This window comes from Phocoena phocoena, chromosome 11, assembly GCF_963924675.1.
Source record: "Phocoena phocoena chromosome 11, mPhoPho1.1, whole genome shotgun sequence".
NCBI lineage: Eukaryota > Metazoa > Chordata > Mammalia > Artiodactyla > Phocoenidae > Phocoena > Phocoena phocoena.
In genome coordinates this window covers 59,091,285-59,109,470 of record NC_089229.1, presented here as the reverse complement: position 1 = coordinate 59,109,470, position 18,186 = coordinate 59,091,285, and the positions used below count along the sequence as shown (strand labels likewise).

At 43.0% G+C, this 18,186-nt stretch overlaps 1 protein-coding gene across 1 annotated transcript in view; it reads right to left on the bottom strand.

Moving 5' to 3' along the window:
- The window catches only part of SARNP (SAP domain containing ribonucleoprotein), a 52,710-nt gene that overhangs the window by 619 nt on the left and 33,905 nt on the right, over positions 1-18,186 (bottom strand). Inside the window, exon 10 of the mRNA XM_065887753.1 lies at positions 2,581-2,670. Coding sequence (XP_065743825.1) covers positions 2,581-2,670 — 90 coding nt within the window. The remainder of the gene's footprint in view (positions 1-2,580; positions 2,671-18,186) is intronic.

Genomic DNA, 18,186 nt, shown 5'->3' with positions numbered 1-18,186 from the left:
GAAACAATGGATCCTTAAACAGGCTGGGAAAAGTCTTCCAGTCAATGGGGAGATGGGAAATTTCAAAGGACAAAAGGTTGACCAATGCTATTTCATGGAGAAGGTGAAGGGGATGCCCTTCTGGGCAGTTAGGCCCAATCAGCAACTATTCCTTCGGCCTCCAAATCCACAAAGAGGCATATAAATCTTCAATGCCAACGGAATAAATGGGGGGTGGGGAGGCCCCAACATGGATCTCTTAAGGGAGGCAGTGTGGGAGAGAGGGCACAAAATGGGTGGGGGAGAGAAAGAGAGAAAGAGATTTTTGTTCTGGGAGTGACTCATAAAACACTACTGAGTCCTCACTCTAACCACTGCCCCCAGAAAAGAGGGGGCTTATTTTTTATTCCATTCACAGAGGAGGTTAAAGTTATATTAAAAAGAAAAGCTGAGTGGGACTTCCCTGGTGGTCCAGTGGTTAAGACTCTGCGTTTCCAATGCAGTGGGTACGGGTTTGATCCCTGGTTGGGGAAACTAAGATCCCACATGCCGCACTGTGCACGGCCAAAAAAGAAAAGAAAAGCTGAGTGCATACAAGCCAAGCTCACTTCCACCTGGATTACTGACACAATTCTTTGGAATCAAATGAAAGTCATCTGGTTCATATAAACTCCATCAGCCTCAAAAGTTACTACTCCCTTACATATACTACATATACTAACTCTCCCAATAAAAGCCACTGTTCCTTTCTACTCAACAAAATCCTCATCTGCCTTATCTTGGAGGTCAAATGTACCAACTCAGTAAGCATGCCTGGTCTAATGACAGTTTCCTTGGCAAAGAGGAAGAAATTTTAACTAGAATTAAAACAAGCCTAAGTTTACTTCTAGCTCATCCTGGCAAGTCAGCAAGTAAGCAGACATTTACTTACAACAGGTAATGCTTTATTCTGAATTAGTAGCACAAAGAAGAATATAAAACCCTTTAGTTTTTTCATAGTGGAGAATGTAAACTGATCAGATTCTGAAATTTTCAGGGTTTATTACAAGATTGACTCTGATATTTATTCATAAAGAGACTATAAGATTTTGAGGGCTTCCCTGGTGGTGCAGTGGTTAAGAATCCCCCTGCCAATTCAGGGGACACAGGTTCGAGCCCTGGCCCGGTAAGACCCCACATGCCGCGAGGCAACTAAGCCTGTGTGCCACAACTACTGAGCCCGCATGCCTAGAGCCCATGCTCCGCAACAAGAGAAGCCAACAAAATGAGAAGCCCACGCACCGCAAAGAAGAGTAGCTCCCGGTCGCCGCAACTAGAGAAAGCCCGCGTGCAGCAACAAAGACCCAATGCAGCCAAAAATAAATAAATAATTAAAAGATTTTGAGTGTGTCAGGTAATAGAGTTTCAGAGGCCATCTCTAGAAGTAGATGGAAAGAAGTAAATTTGGATTAAATGGAAGAAGTAACATTTCAAATTCCTCACCACCTAAGAAATTTCTATAATTCTAAACAGGCTGCACAGGGTCTAGGTTGCGGCAGGCGGGATCTTCGCTGTCGTGTGCGGGATCTTTGTTGCGGCATGTGGGATCTAGTTCTCTGACCAGGGATTGAACCCAGGCCCCCTGCCTTGGGAGCTTCCAGTCTTAACCACTGGACCACCAGGGAAGTCCCTAAACACATTCATTGTTTCAACTGTTCATGTACACCTCTGCTAATGCTTGGTCTCCATTATAGATACTCTCAAACCAGCAAATCAATATTGTCTGTCAATGCTCTGAGAAGTCTGCCAATGCTCAGAGTCTCAATGAATGTTACTCCAGAAAATGCTGGGATATAGATGCACACAAGTCTTAAAGAAGCAAACAAACAAACAAAAAGCCATTCTTTCATTTTGAGAAACTATCTGTAAATAAAGTGATAAGAACAAGTCACATTTGAGGACTTCCCTGGCGGTCCAGTGGTTAAGACTCTGCACTTCCAGGGACTTCCCTGGTGGTCCAGTGGGTAAGACTCTATGCTCCCAATGCAGGGGGCCCAGGCTCGATCCCTGGTCAGGGAACTAGAGCCCACATGCCACAACTAAAAGATCCCACATGCCGCACAACTATATTTGTGTCTGGGTTGGATATGGCCTTCGTTAAATGATGTAAGAAATTTGCTTGGCAGATAATCCGAAACACTGCTACTTACTGAATACTTGACATTTTACACAGAATCATTTCATGCTTAAAATACCACTTCGAGGTAGGTTTTATTATCTCCACTTTCCAGATGATGAAACTGAGGCTCAGAAAATTACTATAACTTGTAAGAAATATAGTAATACTAAGTGGCACAGTCACTTATCCAAGCTTAATTGATTCCAAATCTTGTGCTCTTTCCTACTAGGTTAACTGGCTCTTAATAGTGAATTACTTAAGTATACTGATGGAATTCAGTGGGGCCACTTTATCCAGAAAACAGATATCAAGCAAAGGACCAAAAATCTTGTCATTTAGGCACTTAAGAAGTAGGCCAGGGAAATAACAATGTTTCTTCATTCTGTTTGTTTGTCTTCATTTTCCCTTCAAGGGCCCTGTGAAGCATTCCAGGTATATTTTACCTCTGTATCCTCTGTGGTTCCTGTTCCAGCTGAACTTGTGACAATCCCAAATCGCTCCTTCCTCTTTTTCAGCTTCTCGTCATCCTCAGACTGTTCAGGGACAAAGAAAAGGGCTGAAACAAGCTATCCCTCCATTCACAAGGTAAATGGGAATGAAATTATAACTTATTCGCTACAATATGCTAGCCAACCTTGTGTCAAGAACTAAGGATCACACCCACAGAAAAAAACAGGAAACTGAATAAGCTAGCATATTGTCCCTAGAATGACTAAGAACTTAATGTTAAGTAGGGCTTCAATACTCATAAGACAAGGAGAGTCAAGAAAACAGTAGGAAACACCCATAAAACAAATTTCTGTGCTAAAGAAATTTTTGTAGTTCAGAGATATGGAAAACTGAGGCTTTACTAATAATACCTGCAGAGAGCAGGTTGGTAGAAGGCACCCAAACTATTTGTCGAACACTGCTTTCAAGTTCCATTTTCTTGCTAAAAAAGGGAAGGGGAAGGGGGCCAGAGTGGTGTTTCTGAAGAACTTACAAAGAAAGCTAAGTGTTATGAATACCCAGCAAAGTCATAGAAGGCTCTGAAGAGTTTGAAATGATTTTGAAATAAGGAAACAGCTGCAGTCATCTCTCTGAGAGAGATGCTCTGGACCTTTTCCAAGCATCCAAGAGACTCATGGTGTCTGCCCTGTAATTGGAGAGAATGTTCCAGCATACTATGAATTGGAGCTGGCCATTCTCCTATAGCATTTTAAAGACTAAGCTGCTGTTCACATCCAGCACTGTTCAATGTCAGAGTCTCATATATATTATATTCTCACCAGGACCTAAACCCTGCCACTTTATTTATCCCACTTTAACAGTTATTTATTTTCTCCTTTTCCACCTTCCCCTAATACCCTGTCACCAGCCATCAAAAGCCCAGCCCTAGGATTAGAAACATCTAAAAGTATGTGGGCTTCCTGGGTGTTTTTTCTCCCCCAAAAGCATTTCCTAGAACTTGACACATCTAGACAAAGATCCTATCTTCTCAGATATCCCAGGGGACCCTCTACTCCATACACACGTAACACCCTAATCACGAGCCAGGACAGTTTCTTTGACTTTATTTACAAAAGTTAACCAACATAAGGTCAGGTCAAACGTGCTGAAACAAACTTTTTTTTTTTTTTAAACTGGGGTATAGTTGCTTAAACAAACTTTTGAGCAAGCTTACGTGTGGTGCTCCTGAGCTGGATTTTTTTTTTTAAAAACCCAAGAAGTTCATATTCATGACGTACATAGGCAGGTTGTGTCTCTGAGTGTCCCAAAAACCAGAGTCAAAAGGAAAGGCAACCAAGAGGCCTACAGAGACGCAAGAACTTTTAAAATACCTTTACTCTCAACGCCGACCATGGAGCTGCCTTTGTCCCTACAACCACAGGAACCACCTCTTGGTCAAAAGCAGGGCAGCTATACAGCCTTCTGTGTTCAATCTGTCTAGCTAGCGCAGCTCTCTGAACACAGTAGTCAGGAGTACTTTCTCAGTCTTACTTTGGCTCTTTCAGCTTGAGAAATGTTCATTTTCTCACTTTTGCGCCACCTGCCTTCTAGCAAGTAAGAAAGAAGCTAAGAAAGGTTGGTGGCTATTGAAGGACTGAAGAATCCTACACACAAGTTATCCCTTAATCACAGTGTATTACTAGAATAGAATACTGCCTACATACTTTTTCTGCCTTTTTCATTATAACCATCAGCAAATCCATAGTAGGTGCATAATTAATGTAATCTAAACTACTGTAAAACACTGAGCCAGGTTCCAAAGGAAAAGAGTATTCCTGTCTTTAATAATCATAAATTAAAATAATAATGATTATATTATAGCCACTAACATTTGGGTGCTTACTATGTGCCAGGTACTATATGAAGTTCATTACATTCAGTATCTCATTTAGTTGTTTTAACCATCTTAAACATATCAGGTACCATGACATACGTAGCAGGTCATTTTATAGATAAGAAAACTGAGGCTTTGAGAGAGTAAGTAACTTGCCCAAGTCTCACAAATAGTTAAGTGGCAGAGCCAGAAATGGAACCCAAGACATTTTACTCGAGAACCCACTTTCTTAACTTTACCAAAACCTTAGGTATCTTACATAAGCACTTCTTTGGAAGAAGAGTAGCAGAATGGAAGTAGTGCTTAATTTCCAAGGGAAGAAGGATCACTAGGATCCTTAGCTAAAAGTAGTTGTAGGGCTTCCCTGGTGGCGCAGTGGTTAAGAATCCACCTGCCAATGCAGGGGACACAGGTTCGAGCCCTGGTCCAGGAAGATCCCACATGCCGCGGGGCAACTAAGCCCGTGCGCCACAACTACTGAGCCTGCGCTCTAGAGCCTGCGAACCACAACTACTGAAGCCCGCGTGCCTAGAGCCTGTGCTCCGCAGCAAGAGAAGCCACCACTTGTCGCAACTAGAGAAAGCCCGCACGCAGCAATGAAAACCCGACGCAGCCAAAAAGAAATTAATTAATTAAATTAAAAAAAAAAGTAGTTGTAAACTACTTCAACAACTTCTACATCACTCAAATGACTGGGTCAATGCAAGGATCCTACCCCCTTTCTACCATACCATATGCCTCTACTTCATAACTAACTAGGGCTCCAATTAGTAGTCTCATACTAAAGATTTTCTCAACTCAATTTGTTTCTAACTTTGGCTAATTGGCTATTCCATCTGTTGAACTGTATGAAAAGAATTAGGGTTTCCAATGAACACAGGCCTCACTATATTTTTCCTTACCAAAGTCACTAGGAAGCTTTTCTTGATTTTGTCTACCACCACTAAGATAAAAAATGAATAAGGGATATAAATGGAGATTTCAAAATAAGAACCTCTATAGAACATTCTAGATGGAAAATTCTCCATTTCATTAAGCCTCCAGGCCAAGGAGGAAACAGCTTTAAGGGAAATAAAAGGAGCATATCATACCTACCCTTCTTGGAGATAGGCAGGACTAGATCGAATCTTGCTTAACTACCACTATTTACTTTTTTCATTCAATTCAGCGCTAGGGATACTTCAGCACATTCACATCACAGAGGGAGATGTTACTGCTGAAACCTATCTACTCTCTCTGCACAAATCTTGGGGCCATTCCCTTCACAAATCTCATCACAAAGCCTACATCCATTTGGAATGTGTGGGACAGCCTTTCCTCTGGTTCTCTACTTCACTGTATCCCAAAATGGGGAGTTTGACTTCTAAATTAAATCTCCTGTGTTTCTTTTTGAGCTCAAAGGTGAGGAAAGAACGAGGGAGGAAAAGAAGGGGCGGGGTCAGATGGATATATTTCTCTAGCCACTAAGGCTAGTATCAGAGATTTCCCCTTGAGATTCCTTTTTTAATCCTCTGGTGCCTTCTCCTGGAGATCTAGGCAGAGCATCTGCTCCAAATATACCAGGGGCTCTAGGGGGAAAAAAAACAATACAGATGCCCCCACCTCCCACCCCCTATGAAGAGCCTGCCCACCCCTCACCCGCAGAGACCAGCGAGGGTTTTATTTATTTTGTGCATGCCTGCCCTTCTCTCCTACCCAGTGCCCCTCAGCTCCCCTCCTAAAGCCTCTTTCCTCCTTGCCCTGCAGGGAAAGTGCACAACAGGCCCAGTAAATCAACACAGTTCTAATGATCTCTCTCACTTGACCCTTCTAGCGTGACGGTGTCGCATGGAAACAAACGTACAATAAACTTCACTCCATCTTTAGCTCCTTGCTGACAGGTTTTGATTCATGGGATGGTGAGACCCATCTGAAGGAAATTACCTCGATCAAAATGCATCTCCCTCTGCATTCATCAGGCCAATGCTCCCCCAGGCCATGCTCAAGTGCACAAATGGGGTTGTGCATCTGCAGGCAGCACTGACCCCTCTAGCTCAGTGCCGTATGCATTTGCAAACCTTTCCCTTCTTCATCCCTCCCCCACTTCCCTCCCACAAACCCTCAACCACTAACAAATCTTTTTTCTTCCCAGGGTTGCTCCCGTGTGGGAAGAGTAGTGCTGGAATCTGAAACGCCCTTATTTGCTATCAAGTGAAAACTCTTCAAAACACACCACTTGCATCCAAAATCAGAAGAGAAACCTGTCCTCACTGACTAAACACAGGCACTGGATATTCAGATTGATCCATGTACTTCACTTCCCTCATTCTCCCACTCAAGACTTAAAGAGCAAGCCAACTAACTGACCGACGCCAACAACTTCAGCATACATGATCCTCACTCCTGTCTCCCAATAACTGCCTTGTTTTTCTTTTCAGAAGTTTGGTGATAAAAACAAGAAAGAGAACTGTGTAAAAGAGGAGAGAGGTCATATAAGAAGCACAGAGCAGGGCTTCCCTGGTGGCGCAGTGGTTGAGAGTCCGCCTGCCGATGCAGGGGACATGGGCTCGTGCCCCGGTCCGGGAAGATCCCACACGCCGCGTAGCAGCCGGGCCCGTGAGCCATGGCTGCTGAGCCTGCACGTCCGAAGCCCGTGCTCCGCGACGGGAGAGGCCACAACAGTGAGAGGCCCGCGTACCGCAAAAAAAAAAAACAAAAAACCTACTAAAGAAGCACAGGGGAGAAAGCATGATATATATTTAATAAAGCCAAATGCCCCCATGAATCACTATCACTGTATTTTCCATCATGGAATAAGATAGTTCCTAACTGAACCTTTCAGAAGACATCTTCAACTTTTCAAAATTCACTTTTTTTCTTGTTTCCCTTTCACTTTTGGCACATTCTTGGACAATATAAAGAAAATGATACCTGCTGAAAGAAAAGACGGAGACATTCCAGGTTGCCCCAAGATACAAATTACATGTATGAAAGTGCTTAGTACATAGGAACTATCATATAAGTATTCAATAAACGTTAGCCATTATTTCTATTGCTTCCTTCTGGTCCTTGAAACAAAGTCTGAGACCATCAACAGAATTTTGAAACTAACAATGCCATTCATTCTTCTTCTACACTACAAGTGAAGTCATCAAAAGTTGTCAAGAAAAAAAAAAAGTTGTCAAGAAACAGACATTACCAAGGCAACAAGGAAATTCCCTTCAGTTGCAAGGCAAATGATATTTGGAAAGAGGATCAGATTTAAGGTTAAAGTGTAGCAGAACAGTAACTCAGCAAAACCACAGTCTTCTCCATCAGGTACTATTAACCACCTTCTCTTTTTGGGACCCTAAAAAAAAACAAACTATGCCGTCAGGCTTTAACTGATATCAACATCCCTAACAATTAATGACTACAAAAACAGATATCTATATAAGGTAATGTCCAAGGGAACTGAGCAAGGATTCGACCTCTAACTCTGTAGATCCAATTCCAGGTACTCTAAAGGCCCCTGAGGAATTGCCTTCACTGAATTACACAACATCAGCTTCTATCAACACTGTCAATAACACTGAAACCATAAAATTAAACCATTCATCCACTAGTCATTCAAATAACCACTGAGAGCCTACTTTGGGTCAGGCACTGTTTTCTGGCATTGGGAATAGAGAGATGAATAAGACAAAAATCTTTAACCTCACAGGGCTTATGAATTCACAACTGAATGACTATAAAGATGTGTGCCATTGTTCATTACATTACTGCATATTGAGGACTCATGGGGAAATTTTCTTTCTGATTCCCAGACCCCAAATAATTATGCTTTTGCTGAACAACTTGTTAGTTTTACCTTTTGAAAATCACTGTAAACAGTACAATTGTGTTTTCCTGTTTCTACTGACTGCTATAAAGTTTGGAGCAAAATGTGTGGTCTGTCCCTGGCAAGTGGTTTTGAAAATATTTCTATTAGAAAGGAGAGGCCAGAAGTATTGAGGTGAGAGAGAAACATGAGATCAAGAGACGGAGATCAGGGAATTTCCTGGTGGTCTAGTGGTTAGGACTTGGGACTTTCACTGCCAAGGCCTGTGGTTCAATCCCTGTTAGGGAGCTGGGGGGGGGGGGGGGGAGAGAGAGAGAGAGAGATGGAGAGAGAGGGAGAGAGAGATGGAGAGAGAGAGATGGAGAGAGAGAGAGAGAGAGAGAGATGGAGAGAGAGAGATGGAGAGAGAGAGAGGGAGAGAGAGAGAGATGGAGAGAGAGAGAGATGGAGAGAGAGAGATGGAGAGAGAGAGAGAGAGAGATGGAGAGAGAGAGATGGAGAGAGAGAGAGGGAGAGAGAGAGAGATGGAGAGAGAGAGATGGAGAGAGAGAGAGAGATGGAGAGAGAGAGATGGAGAGAGAGAGATGGAGAGAGAGAGAGAGATGGAGAGAGAGAGAGAGAGAGAGATGGAGAGAGAGAGATGGAGAGAGAGAGAGAGAGAGGAGAGAGAGAGAGGGAGAGAGAGAGAGATGGAGATCAAACACCCAGATCCAGAGGTAGAAACTTAGAAGACAAGATGACATAAAGTTAGTCACAAGGTTGGTGCTGGTCCTTTAAGAACTTATTCCTCTCTAAATACAATGGAATTAATTTTTTTTAAAAAACAAAAAAACCCAAAACAACCTCAGTGCCCCAAGAAGGAAAAGGAGAGGGAATGGAAGTACAAAGTTATAGCTCAAAATTTTATATTAAGGAAGGGCTCTTGTCAGTGGTTTCCATGGCATATACACTGTAGCCAGGAATTAAGTCCCAAGTGGAAGATCAGCTGCAACAAGTGGCAGCGTGAATATCACACAGATGCTTTCTAAAGTGATTGCCTCTTTTTATAGCAAAGAGCACCATAGATAAAATCTCTACCCAGGGACTTCCTTGGTGGTCCAGTGGGTAAGGCTCCATGCTCCCAATGCAGGGGGCCCGGGTTCGATCCCTGGTCAGGGAACTAGATCCCGCATGCCACAACTAAGGATCCCGTGTGCCGCAACTAAGACCCGGTACAGCCTAAACAAATAAATAAATAATTTTATAAAATAAATGAAATAAAATCTCTACCCAAAATGGAGTTCCAGCTTTACCTTCCAAACCCAACTTGTGTCTTCAAGATTCAAATTCAGGTGAACATTTTTCAAAACTTACTAATTTTATCCTGAATACAATAAAGAATACTGCTTCGAGCTTAGTGTGCTAGGGTTATTTGCTCTGCCAAAAGGAGTCTACTTTGATTTAATTAGCACCCCATGGGCTGTGCTAAAGCACTCACTTTTTTTTTTTTAAATAAATAAATTTATTTATTTTCAGCTGCGTTGGGTCTTTGTTGCTGTGTGCGGGCTTTCTCTAGTTGTGGCGAGCGGGGGCTACTCTTCATTGTGGTGTGCGGGCTTCTCATGTGATGGCTTCTCTTGTTGCGGAGCATGGGCTCTAGGCGCGCGGGCTTCAGTAGTTATGGCTCATGGGCACTCTTAGAGCACAGGCTCAGTAGTTGTGGCACACAAGCTTAGTTGCTCTGCAGTATGTGGGATCTTCCCAGACCAGGGCTCGAACCCGTGCCCCCTGCATTGGCAGGCGGATGCTTAACCACTGTGCCACCAGGGAAGTCCTATTTATTTGTTTTTATTTTTGGCTCTGTTGGGTCATTGTTGCTGTGTGCGGGCTTTCTCCAGTTGTGGTGCGCGGGCTTCTCATTGCAGTGGCTTCTCTTGTTGCAGAGCATAGGCTGTAGGCTTGCAGGCTTCAGTAGTTGTGGTGCGTGGGCTCAGTAGTTGTGGCTTGCAGGCTCTTGAGCACAGGCTCAGTAGTTGTGGTGCACGGGCGTAGTTGCTCCGGGGCATGTGGGATCTTACCGGGCCAGGGCTCCAACCCGTGTCCCTTGCACTGGCAGGCAGATTCTTAACTACTGTGCCACCAGGGAAGCCCAAGTATTCACCTTTTTCAATCTTATTACCAGTGCCACTCTGGATCACAGAGATAAACTAGGAGAAACAAAACAGTGACCCAAATGTAACCAGGCTTATGTAGGGAATTTGAACTCAGTAAATCCCAAAACACAAAGCAAGAGTATTTACTGAATTCAAATAAAAGATATCCTCACTGTTCTTATAGGAGACCAAAAGAATTAACCAAGCCAGGTATTTTTTCTGGTCAGTACAACGAGCTCACCCACATCATTCCTTCTTACACTATGTATGAGAAGCAGAAATTCCAATCTAAACAATTCAGTCAGAGATATCCTTACAAGTAGAAAGGGACATTTCAGGGAAGCTTAGGTACTGCTGAGTTGGAGTTGGCCCTTCTCCTATAGCTGTTTTAATGACTGAGCTATTGCCCACATCCAACACTGTTCAATGTGTAAGAGTCTCATATATATTCCCAACAGGACCTAAACCACGCCACTTTATTTATCCTACTTTAACAGTTATTTTCTCAGAAGTCTTTTCCCTGGAGTGATGGAAGAGAGGCTGATAGTGAACTACGGATGATCAGTTTGCAAAAAAAAAAAAAAACCCAAATAATTGCCTCCTTTTGTAATTGAATTACCATACTAAGATGTTAATAGTTCTCAGGCCAATTTGATTTTCCAAGGGAATGTAAGGTAAGAGTGAGGCAAAAAGGAAGACAGGGAGCCTTCTGGTGACTTTCCTGACTTTCACTGCCACGTGACTGATGGCAGGATGAAAAGCAGTGCCTGGGGGCTTTCAGGCAATGGTAGATTAATAATGACATGGCCTTGACTTCCCAGAGGTAAAGGTTATGAAACACTCCAGGGTGAGTGGGCTTCTAATTTCATACTCTCAGGGTGAATGACAGCAACTGATGGTTTTTCTCTCAGAAACACTTTAATGCTTAAACACACAGCTGTCACCTCCCTGCCCCAGTTTCTGAAATTCATTTGAACATGTTTATTCCTCAGCATTTATGCCAGCCAGACCACAGAACACGAGGTGGTCCTAAAGACCAATGCACAGAGCCTAAGCAGGACTAAAGGTGAAGGACTGGACTAGCAGAGGGTCTAGTCCATCATCTTAGCACACACAGAGTAAAGAGATACTCTAATACCGCCACACATATACACATAACACACCTCCGAGTACAACAATCTTACCTACTCTCAACAATCCTTTTAACTGTTGAGATCAGATTCAACCTTCTAGAGCCAGAAGGATGCCAGGAACTGTAAAGCAACACCAGAATTAGAGACTACCAGGAACTGTATCTCCTCCTATCTTTACAGTATTTGAAGCCCCAGTACACAGTCAGCTCAAAACCAAACACTCTTCTGAGTCACTAGCTCCCATCACTTCTTCTCTCTTGTCCAAATCAAGCTTCTTCCCCAACCCCCACTCTTGTCCAACCCCGGAGGAGGTCGTCTCGGTCTTGCTCTAGCTGACTGTAGGACAAAGCAAGGAAGGTGGAGGAAATGAAGGCTTCACACTTGAGACCCCTGGAAACCAAGTTTCTATTAAAAAGTCCCCACCTCCCTCCCTTAAACATCAGGAAGCTGCTGCTTTTAAGGATAAGCGATGCAGAGCTTGGCAGAAATGTCAAGTCAATAGAGGGAAGCTAAAACCTTCTGAGGGGAGGTGAATTCTGTCTTAGCCAAAATATACAGAGAATGAAGGACAACAGTTACCTGAGCATTCAGAAATTTACAATGAGTGCTAGGAAAGCAGATTCTTTTCGCCTGACATTTTAAAATGCAGATTTCTGGCTTCGCCCCAACCTAATAAATCTGAATCTCAAAAGCAAGAGCCTAGAGAACTGTAAGGGACCCCTGGTGACCCTTATGTGCAGCAACAGTTGAGAATAATTGCAAATAGCTTCGAGACAGTTTAGACCAAAAAACCAAAACAAACAAACAAACCCCCACCCCACCCCCACAACAAAAAAACTCTCACAAAAATCCAATAGGCTGCTACTCCACTCCAACTTTCCCCCCAAAGCACTAGGGGCCTTCCAAAAAAGCTTATGCTTCCTACAAACAGGTTATCTCAGCTGCAGGAATGTGAAGGGGAAAAGAAAGCTATTAAGGAATCACAGCTGGCTCTAAGGCACACCTGGTCTTGCTGCCTTCCTAGAATTCAAATAGAGGAACAGAAACTCTTTCACCAGGGGAGTTCAATACAGGAAGAACATGCCCAAGCAAGATCTGGGAACACCTCAGATACGTGGGGAAAAGAGAGAGGCAACCAGGTTCAAGCACACAAAGGTATTTTTTTTCTCTGTTGAACTGATATAGAGAAAGAGGGAGAGTATCAATAAAGTGGAGAACAGACAGAGGAACAGACGGCTTTTGTCTTAAGGCTCATGTGTTTTACTTGTACATATAGAGCACTAAACAGGTCCATCATATAAAACCTCTCATCTCATGAGTCTGCTCGTTCATTTCCAGTTGCTCTTCCTCCTGAAACATTTCATACCCAAGATGAGCATGACAGTGAAAATTCTGAAACTGCCCCCCTCTACTCTACCTAAATAAACTCTTCACCCAATAAATACTTTCTAACATCCAGACACCAAGCATTTCAAATATAATCTCCTTCTCAATAAGGTATCTTCATTGCTAGGGATTTAAAGATTCAATATGTGATATAAAATCCAAATGTGGAACCCTCTGAAAATACATTTCTATATCCGTCCTAACAATCTGCTCTGGGGATGAGAAGGTAAAAATGGATTAAAATACTATCTTTAAAAATATGAGAAAAGAATAGCAAAGGAAAAGGAAGGGAGGAAAGGAGTTAACGTTTTCTAGATCTTAACAAGGGGCCTCAGACTTTATTAAAAACAGGGATTTTGCTAGTTTGCAAAAATCACTACCAAGTATCTTCCTATAAAACATCTCATGATCTGATGCCCTGTCTCATTCCCATTTGCAACTTCAAAATCTATAGGATTTTATTTGACCTGTTTCAGCTTTCAGGCGTAAAAAGCAACTTTACTATTTTATTGAGTACATAAGAGGGTGAACTATCATGTTATTATTAAACCTTACTTGAACCAAACCCATATGTATTCTTTAAAATGTTACCTCTCCTTATCAGTGTCAGCCTAACAAACAGTATTACTCAAGTATTAGTCTCTCAAGTATTAAAATACATCTTAAACATTCCTATACTGCTACTGCTCACATCATGAGGAACGTTTGAACACCTAAATTTCATACCCCCCAAAAAATTAATAACAAACACAAACCAAAAAAACAACAAAAGAACACCCCACACTTTTTCCTCCCATACAGATTTGAAGGATGGACAGACTTGGATTCAGAGGGTTAGCTCACATTTCACTACAGCTAGGGAGAGTATGCGGAGTGATCAGACAGATATTGCTCTGTTTAGAGAGCCAGCTAGCTACCTGTCACCTCAAAATTAGACATACAACTAGATATACAATCAGATATGATTTACAGGTGGGTTTTAAAAACCTTACATGCTAAGAGTCTAAGAGTGGCACTTTTTTAAAAACTGGCACTCAGGGACTATCCTGGCAGTCCAGTGGTTAAGCCTCCATGCTTCCAATGCAGGGGGCACAGGTTCAATCCCCGGTTGGGGAACTAAGATCCCACATGCCGTGCAGCACAGCCAAAAATTTTTTTTAAAAAAATAAAAACTGGCACTCAGAGAATGACCCCACCCGAAGAACTTGGCTGGCAAAAACAGCTGAAGGTATTTAAAAGTAAAACAGACTTAACAGAATGCAGTATTCCCCTCCTTTTCCAGGGTATGTTTACTCTTGGGGCAAAGACTAAGGGGGACCACAGAGAGGCATAAAACTTGTTTTTTATCGAAGTCATCAATTCTGACACGTTATAAGAAGGAATGCAAAGACATTAGTGGGGGCGGGGTATCAAGCAGAGGAAACAGAAAAGAGAGTAAGTTTTTTTTCTTACTACAAACTTTTGTGCCTCTAGTTCTTTAGGTTCAAACTCAATGAATGAAATCAGAGAGAGAAAAATAAAATGAAGTGGTACAAGATCCTAGTGGTCTCAACCACGTACCTTAGGGAAGTATAAACCCTCCATCACAAACTTCTCAAAAATCCAATTTACAGTGAACAGGGCAAAACACCAGCCACAAATGCTGATATAGCACCAAAAATTTTATCTTACTTCCCCCAATTTTTAAAGTTTTTCCTCTGAAGTGGTTAATTTATATTCCTAACATTTCTTGTCCAACTTTTTTCTCAACCATGGCCAGGTAAAAAGTATGTGTTTCAGGTTTAGGGTATAGAGGGAGGGTAGAAGTTGAGCAAAGAAAAACCTGATTCCTATTTCTCTAGTTAAAATTAGAATCCATTTTCAACAGCCCTGGGCAGGAGAGAAAAATTCCATTCTGCCTCTTTGCTCTTCCAAATTCCTATAGCCAAGTGGTTCAACAGCATTTGAATGGCACACATAATGACATCATTGATTGGAATCATAATAGAAGGGAGTGAGAAGAGCGGGTGGGGGAGGGGGGAGTGGGAAGGGAGGGAGGTAAAGATGTATTTGTGTTACAGACAAAAGACAAGTTCTGTTCCTCAGCAGGGACAAATGAAGAACCAGATGAAGGGATAAACTGAGGTCAGAGAGCTTTCCCTATTGTTTCCTCTTTTTTTTTTTTTTTTTTTTTTTTCCGGTACGCAGGCCTCTCACTGTCGTGGCCTCCCCCATTGCGGAGCACAGGCTCCGGATGCGCAGGCTCAGCGGCCATGGCTCACGGGCCCAGCCGCTCCGCGGCATGTGGGATCTTCCCGGATCGGGGCACGAACCCTTGTCCCCTGCATCGGCAGGCGGACTCTCAACCACTGCGCCACCAGGGAAGCCCTTGTTTCCTCTTTAAACAGCTCCTTCACCACTCCCTCAAGGTTTGTTCCAATGGATGGGTACAGAAACAGCAGTGTATGTGTTTTTATCTTAGAGGAGGATGTAGAAGAAAAAAAAAGCCTAATATTTATTTTCAAATTATTATGAATTAAGAAGGGGATTTAAAGGACTGGTTAGACCTTAGTTGGGTCCTAAAATGCTCTCAGAAATGCTGAGGACTATGTGGAGTTGGGTCTTGGCTTTTCTGAAATTCATCTTCTCTAATAGCCACTCTCAACTGCCATCTCTATGTACTATATAACCTGTTCTTATCGTCTTTTCTTGTTGGTTAATGTAAGTTAAAATAATACAATTTTTCAAGTGGAAGAAGCATTTTTGGGGAAAATGACAATCTAGGATGAAGGAGGAGGGGAGGGAAATTTCCCCCCAAAGCCCTTTATCAATGAAATACGATGACTGAGAGGATCTACACTGAAGTTTTTTCCATCTGCAATCCTACTACCTGCAATTTTCTTGGTCTCATGGGGCACCATGAGAAAAGGAAATAGAGAATTAAGTGTTGCCCTTGGCCTAAGTACCGCTGCTTGAATATATGTGGTTGGAAAGAACCCAAACCTACTCAGCATGCTACTTTTCCTGGGATCTAAATCTCCTACCTCTTTAAAAAATATTCTACCAAACTCCTCACCATAGCTTATGGTTCCTCAGGTCCTTACAGTTCCACGTTGACAATGTCCTAGGCACAGTCCCACAGTTCTTCCTTTGGAACAGGTTCGTATATACATGCCTAAACTAGTTAACAAGTCCCAATTATAGACCCTCTGAGAAGGCTGGTGACCAAATTTTTTTTTGTGGCCATGCCACGCAGCTTGCAGGATCTTAGTTCCCTGACCAGAGACTGAACCCGGGCCCCCCCGGCAGTGGAAGCTCAGAGTCCTAATGACTAGGCCACTAGGGAATTCCCTCAACTTCTAAATCTATACTGTGGGGGCTTCCCTGGAGGCGCAGTGGTTAAGAATCTGCCTGCCAGTGCAGGGGACACGGGTTCGAGCCCTGGTCCGGGAAGATCCCACATGCCATGGAGCAACTAGGCCCGTGCGCCACAACTGCTGAGCCTGCGCTCTAGAGCACGCGAGCCACAACTACTGAGCCTGCACACTGCAACTACTGAAGCCCGCACGCCTAGAGCCCATGCTCCACAACAAAAGAAGCCACCGCAATGAGAAGCCCGCGCAACACAACAGAGTAGCCCCCGCTCAAAGCCCGCACGCAGCAACAAAGACCCAACACAGCCAAAAATGAATTAAATAAATAATTTTAAAAACAGAAAGTAAATCTATAGTGTGAACTTCCTTCTTTCCATATCCCACTGACTAACCTCTGTACCAAAACCCACTGCTGAAGGGAAGAAACATTCTTCATTTATTTCAGATGGTGGAAGGGAATCTGGATAGAAACAAATAGGCCTTCCAGAAGACAGTGAATGGAGACAAGCCATAATGAAATTTGTGTGCTACAACAGGGGTCCCCAATCCCTGGACCACGGACCAGTACCGGTCCACGGCCTGTCAGGAACTGGGCCGCACAGCAGGAGGTGAGCGGCGGGCTAGCGAGCAAAGCTTTATCTGCCGCTCCCCATCACTCCCATCACCCCCTGAACCACCCCCACCCTCCCCCCACGCACACCCCCCTCGGCCGTGGAAAAATTGTCTTCCACGAAACCGGTCCCTGGTGCCAAAAAGGTTGGGGACCCGTTATGACAGAAGACACTTGTGCCCTCCTGTGCTTCGAACTGACTCTTTGTCCCAGTTTCCTCTTTGATATCTCAACACATTTCAGCGACAAGCTCCTCAAAAGCAATAGGTCCAATGTCTCTCTCACTCTGAAGTGGTCCATCCCCAACAAATGGTGAGCAAAAATATACAATTATATGAAAGGTTCATGAAACTAATCACTGCAGCCACCCAAGACTCTTTTAGTTACCAGCCTCAGCAATAAGAAGATAGTCAGTGGAGGAATATTTAATTCGTTTTTATCAATATATTCTAACACTGTGTATCACAGAACATTCATCAGGGAAGAAAACTGGCAAAAAGCATGAACATGGAAAACGTAGCCTTTAGGGTTTACAGGCCCCTTAAGATAACTCATTAGGACAGTTACCTATATGAAGAACTACAAGTACGGAAAACTCAGTAATATCCTAGTAGAGAAGTAAGGAAGATGTACTAATGTCAACATTTACTACTACTAATCAAGAATCAAGAAGCAGTAACACATGCCCCTCACATTCTCGGGAAGGGAGAAAAGTATAAACCACACTCCAGTTTTCTGCTTAGTGCCTGGGCCTGGTGTTTTCGTTTGTGTTTCTTTGTAATACTTAGCTAGCTGGATTTCCTGTAACTTCCTCAAGTATCAAGTTTCACTTTCCCAAATGTGTCAATGTTTGAAAATAAACAAATGAAAAAAACAATCCATGCAAATTAGCTACATCAGTTAACAATACATCTCTAAGCCCAGACCTAATTTCTACCAAAACTAATGTCCTATGACCATCATATATTAACTGAGCTGGCTTCCCATCTATTTCCCTTACCCATTCCTTTTAGAGATGAATTTCTTATGTGCCAGGCCAAGTCCTTCACCAAGAGGACTGACCCAAACGCTACTTCTCTTGGGAGGCATGGAAAACTGACAGAGAAAAAAAAACAACCAGTTAAGCACAAGACTGAAAACTTAGCTGGTGATCAATCAGAACCAACCAGGCAGAGGTTATTTATCTGGGTTTTGTTTTGTTTGAGGGGCTGGGAGGTTTCTCAGCCCACTGTCACTATGAAGCTTATAGGAGAAAAGGCATGCCATTCTATCCTCAAATAGTCGAAAGAGTTGGAGGGGACAATTTACAGTCT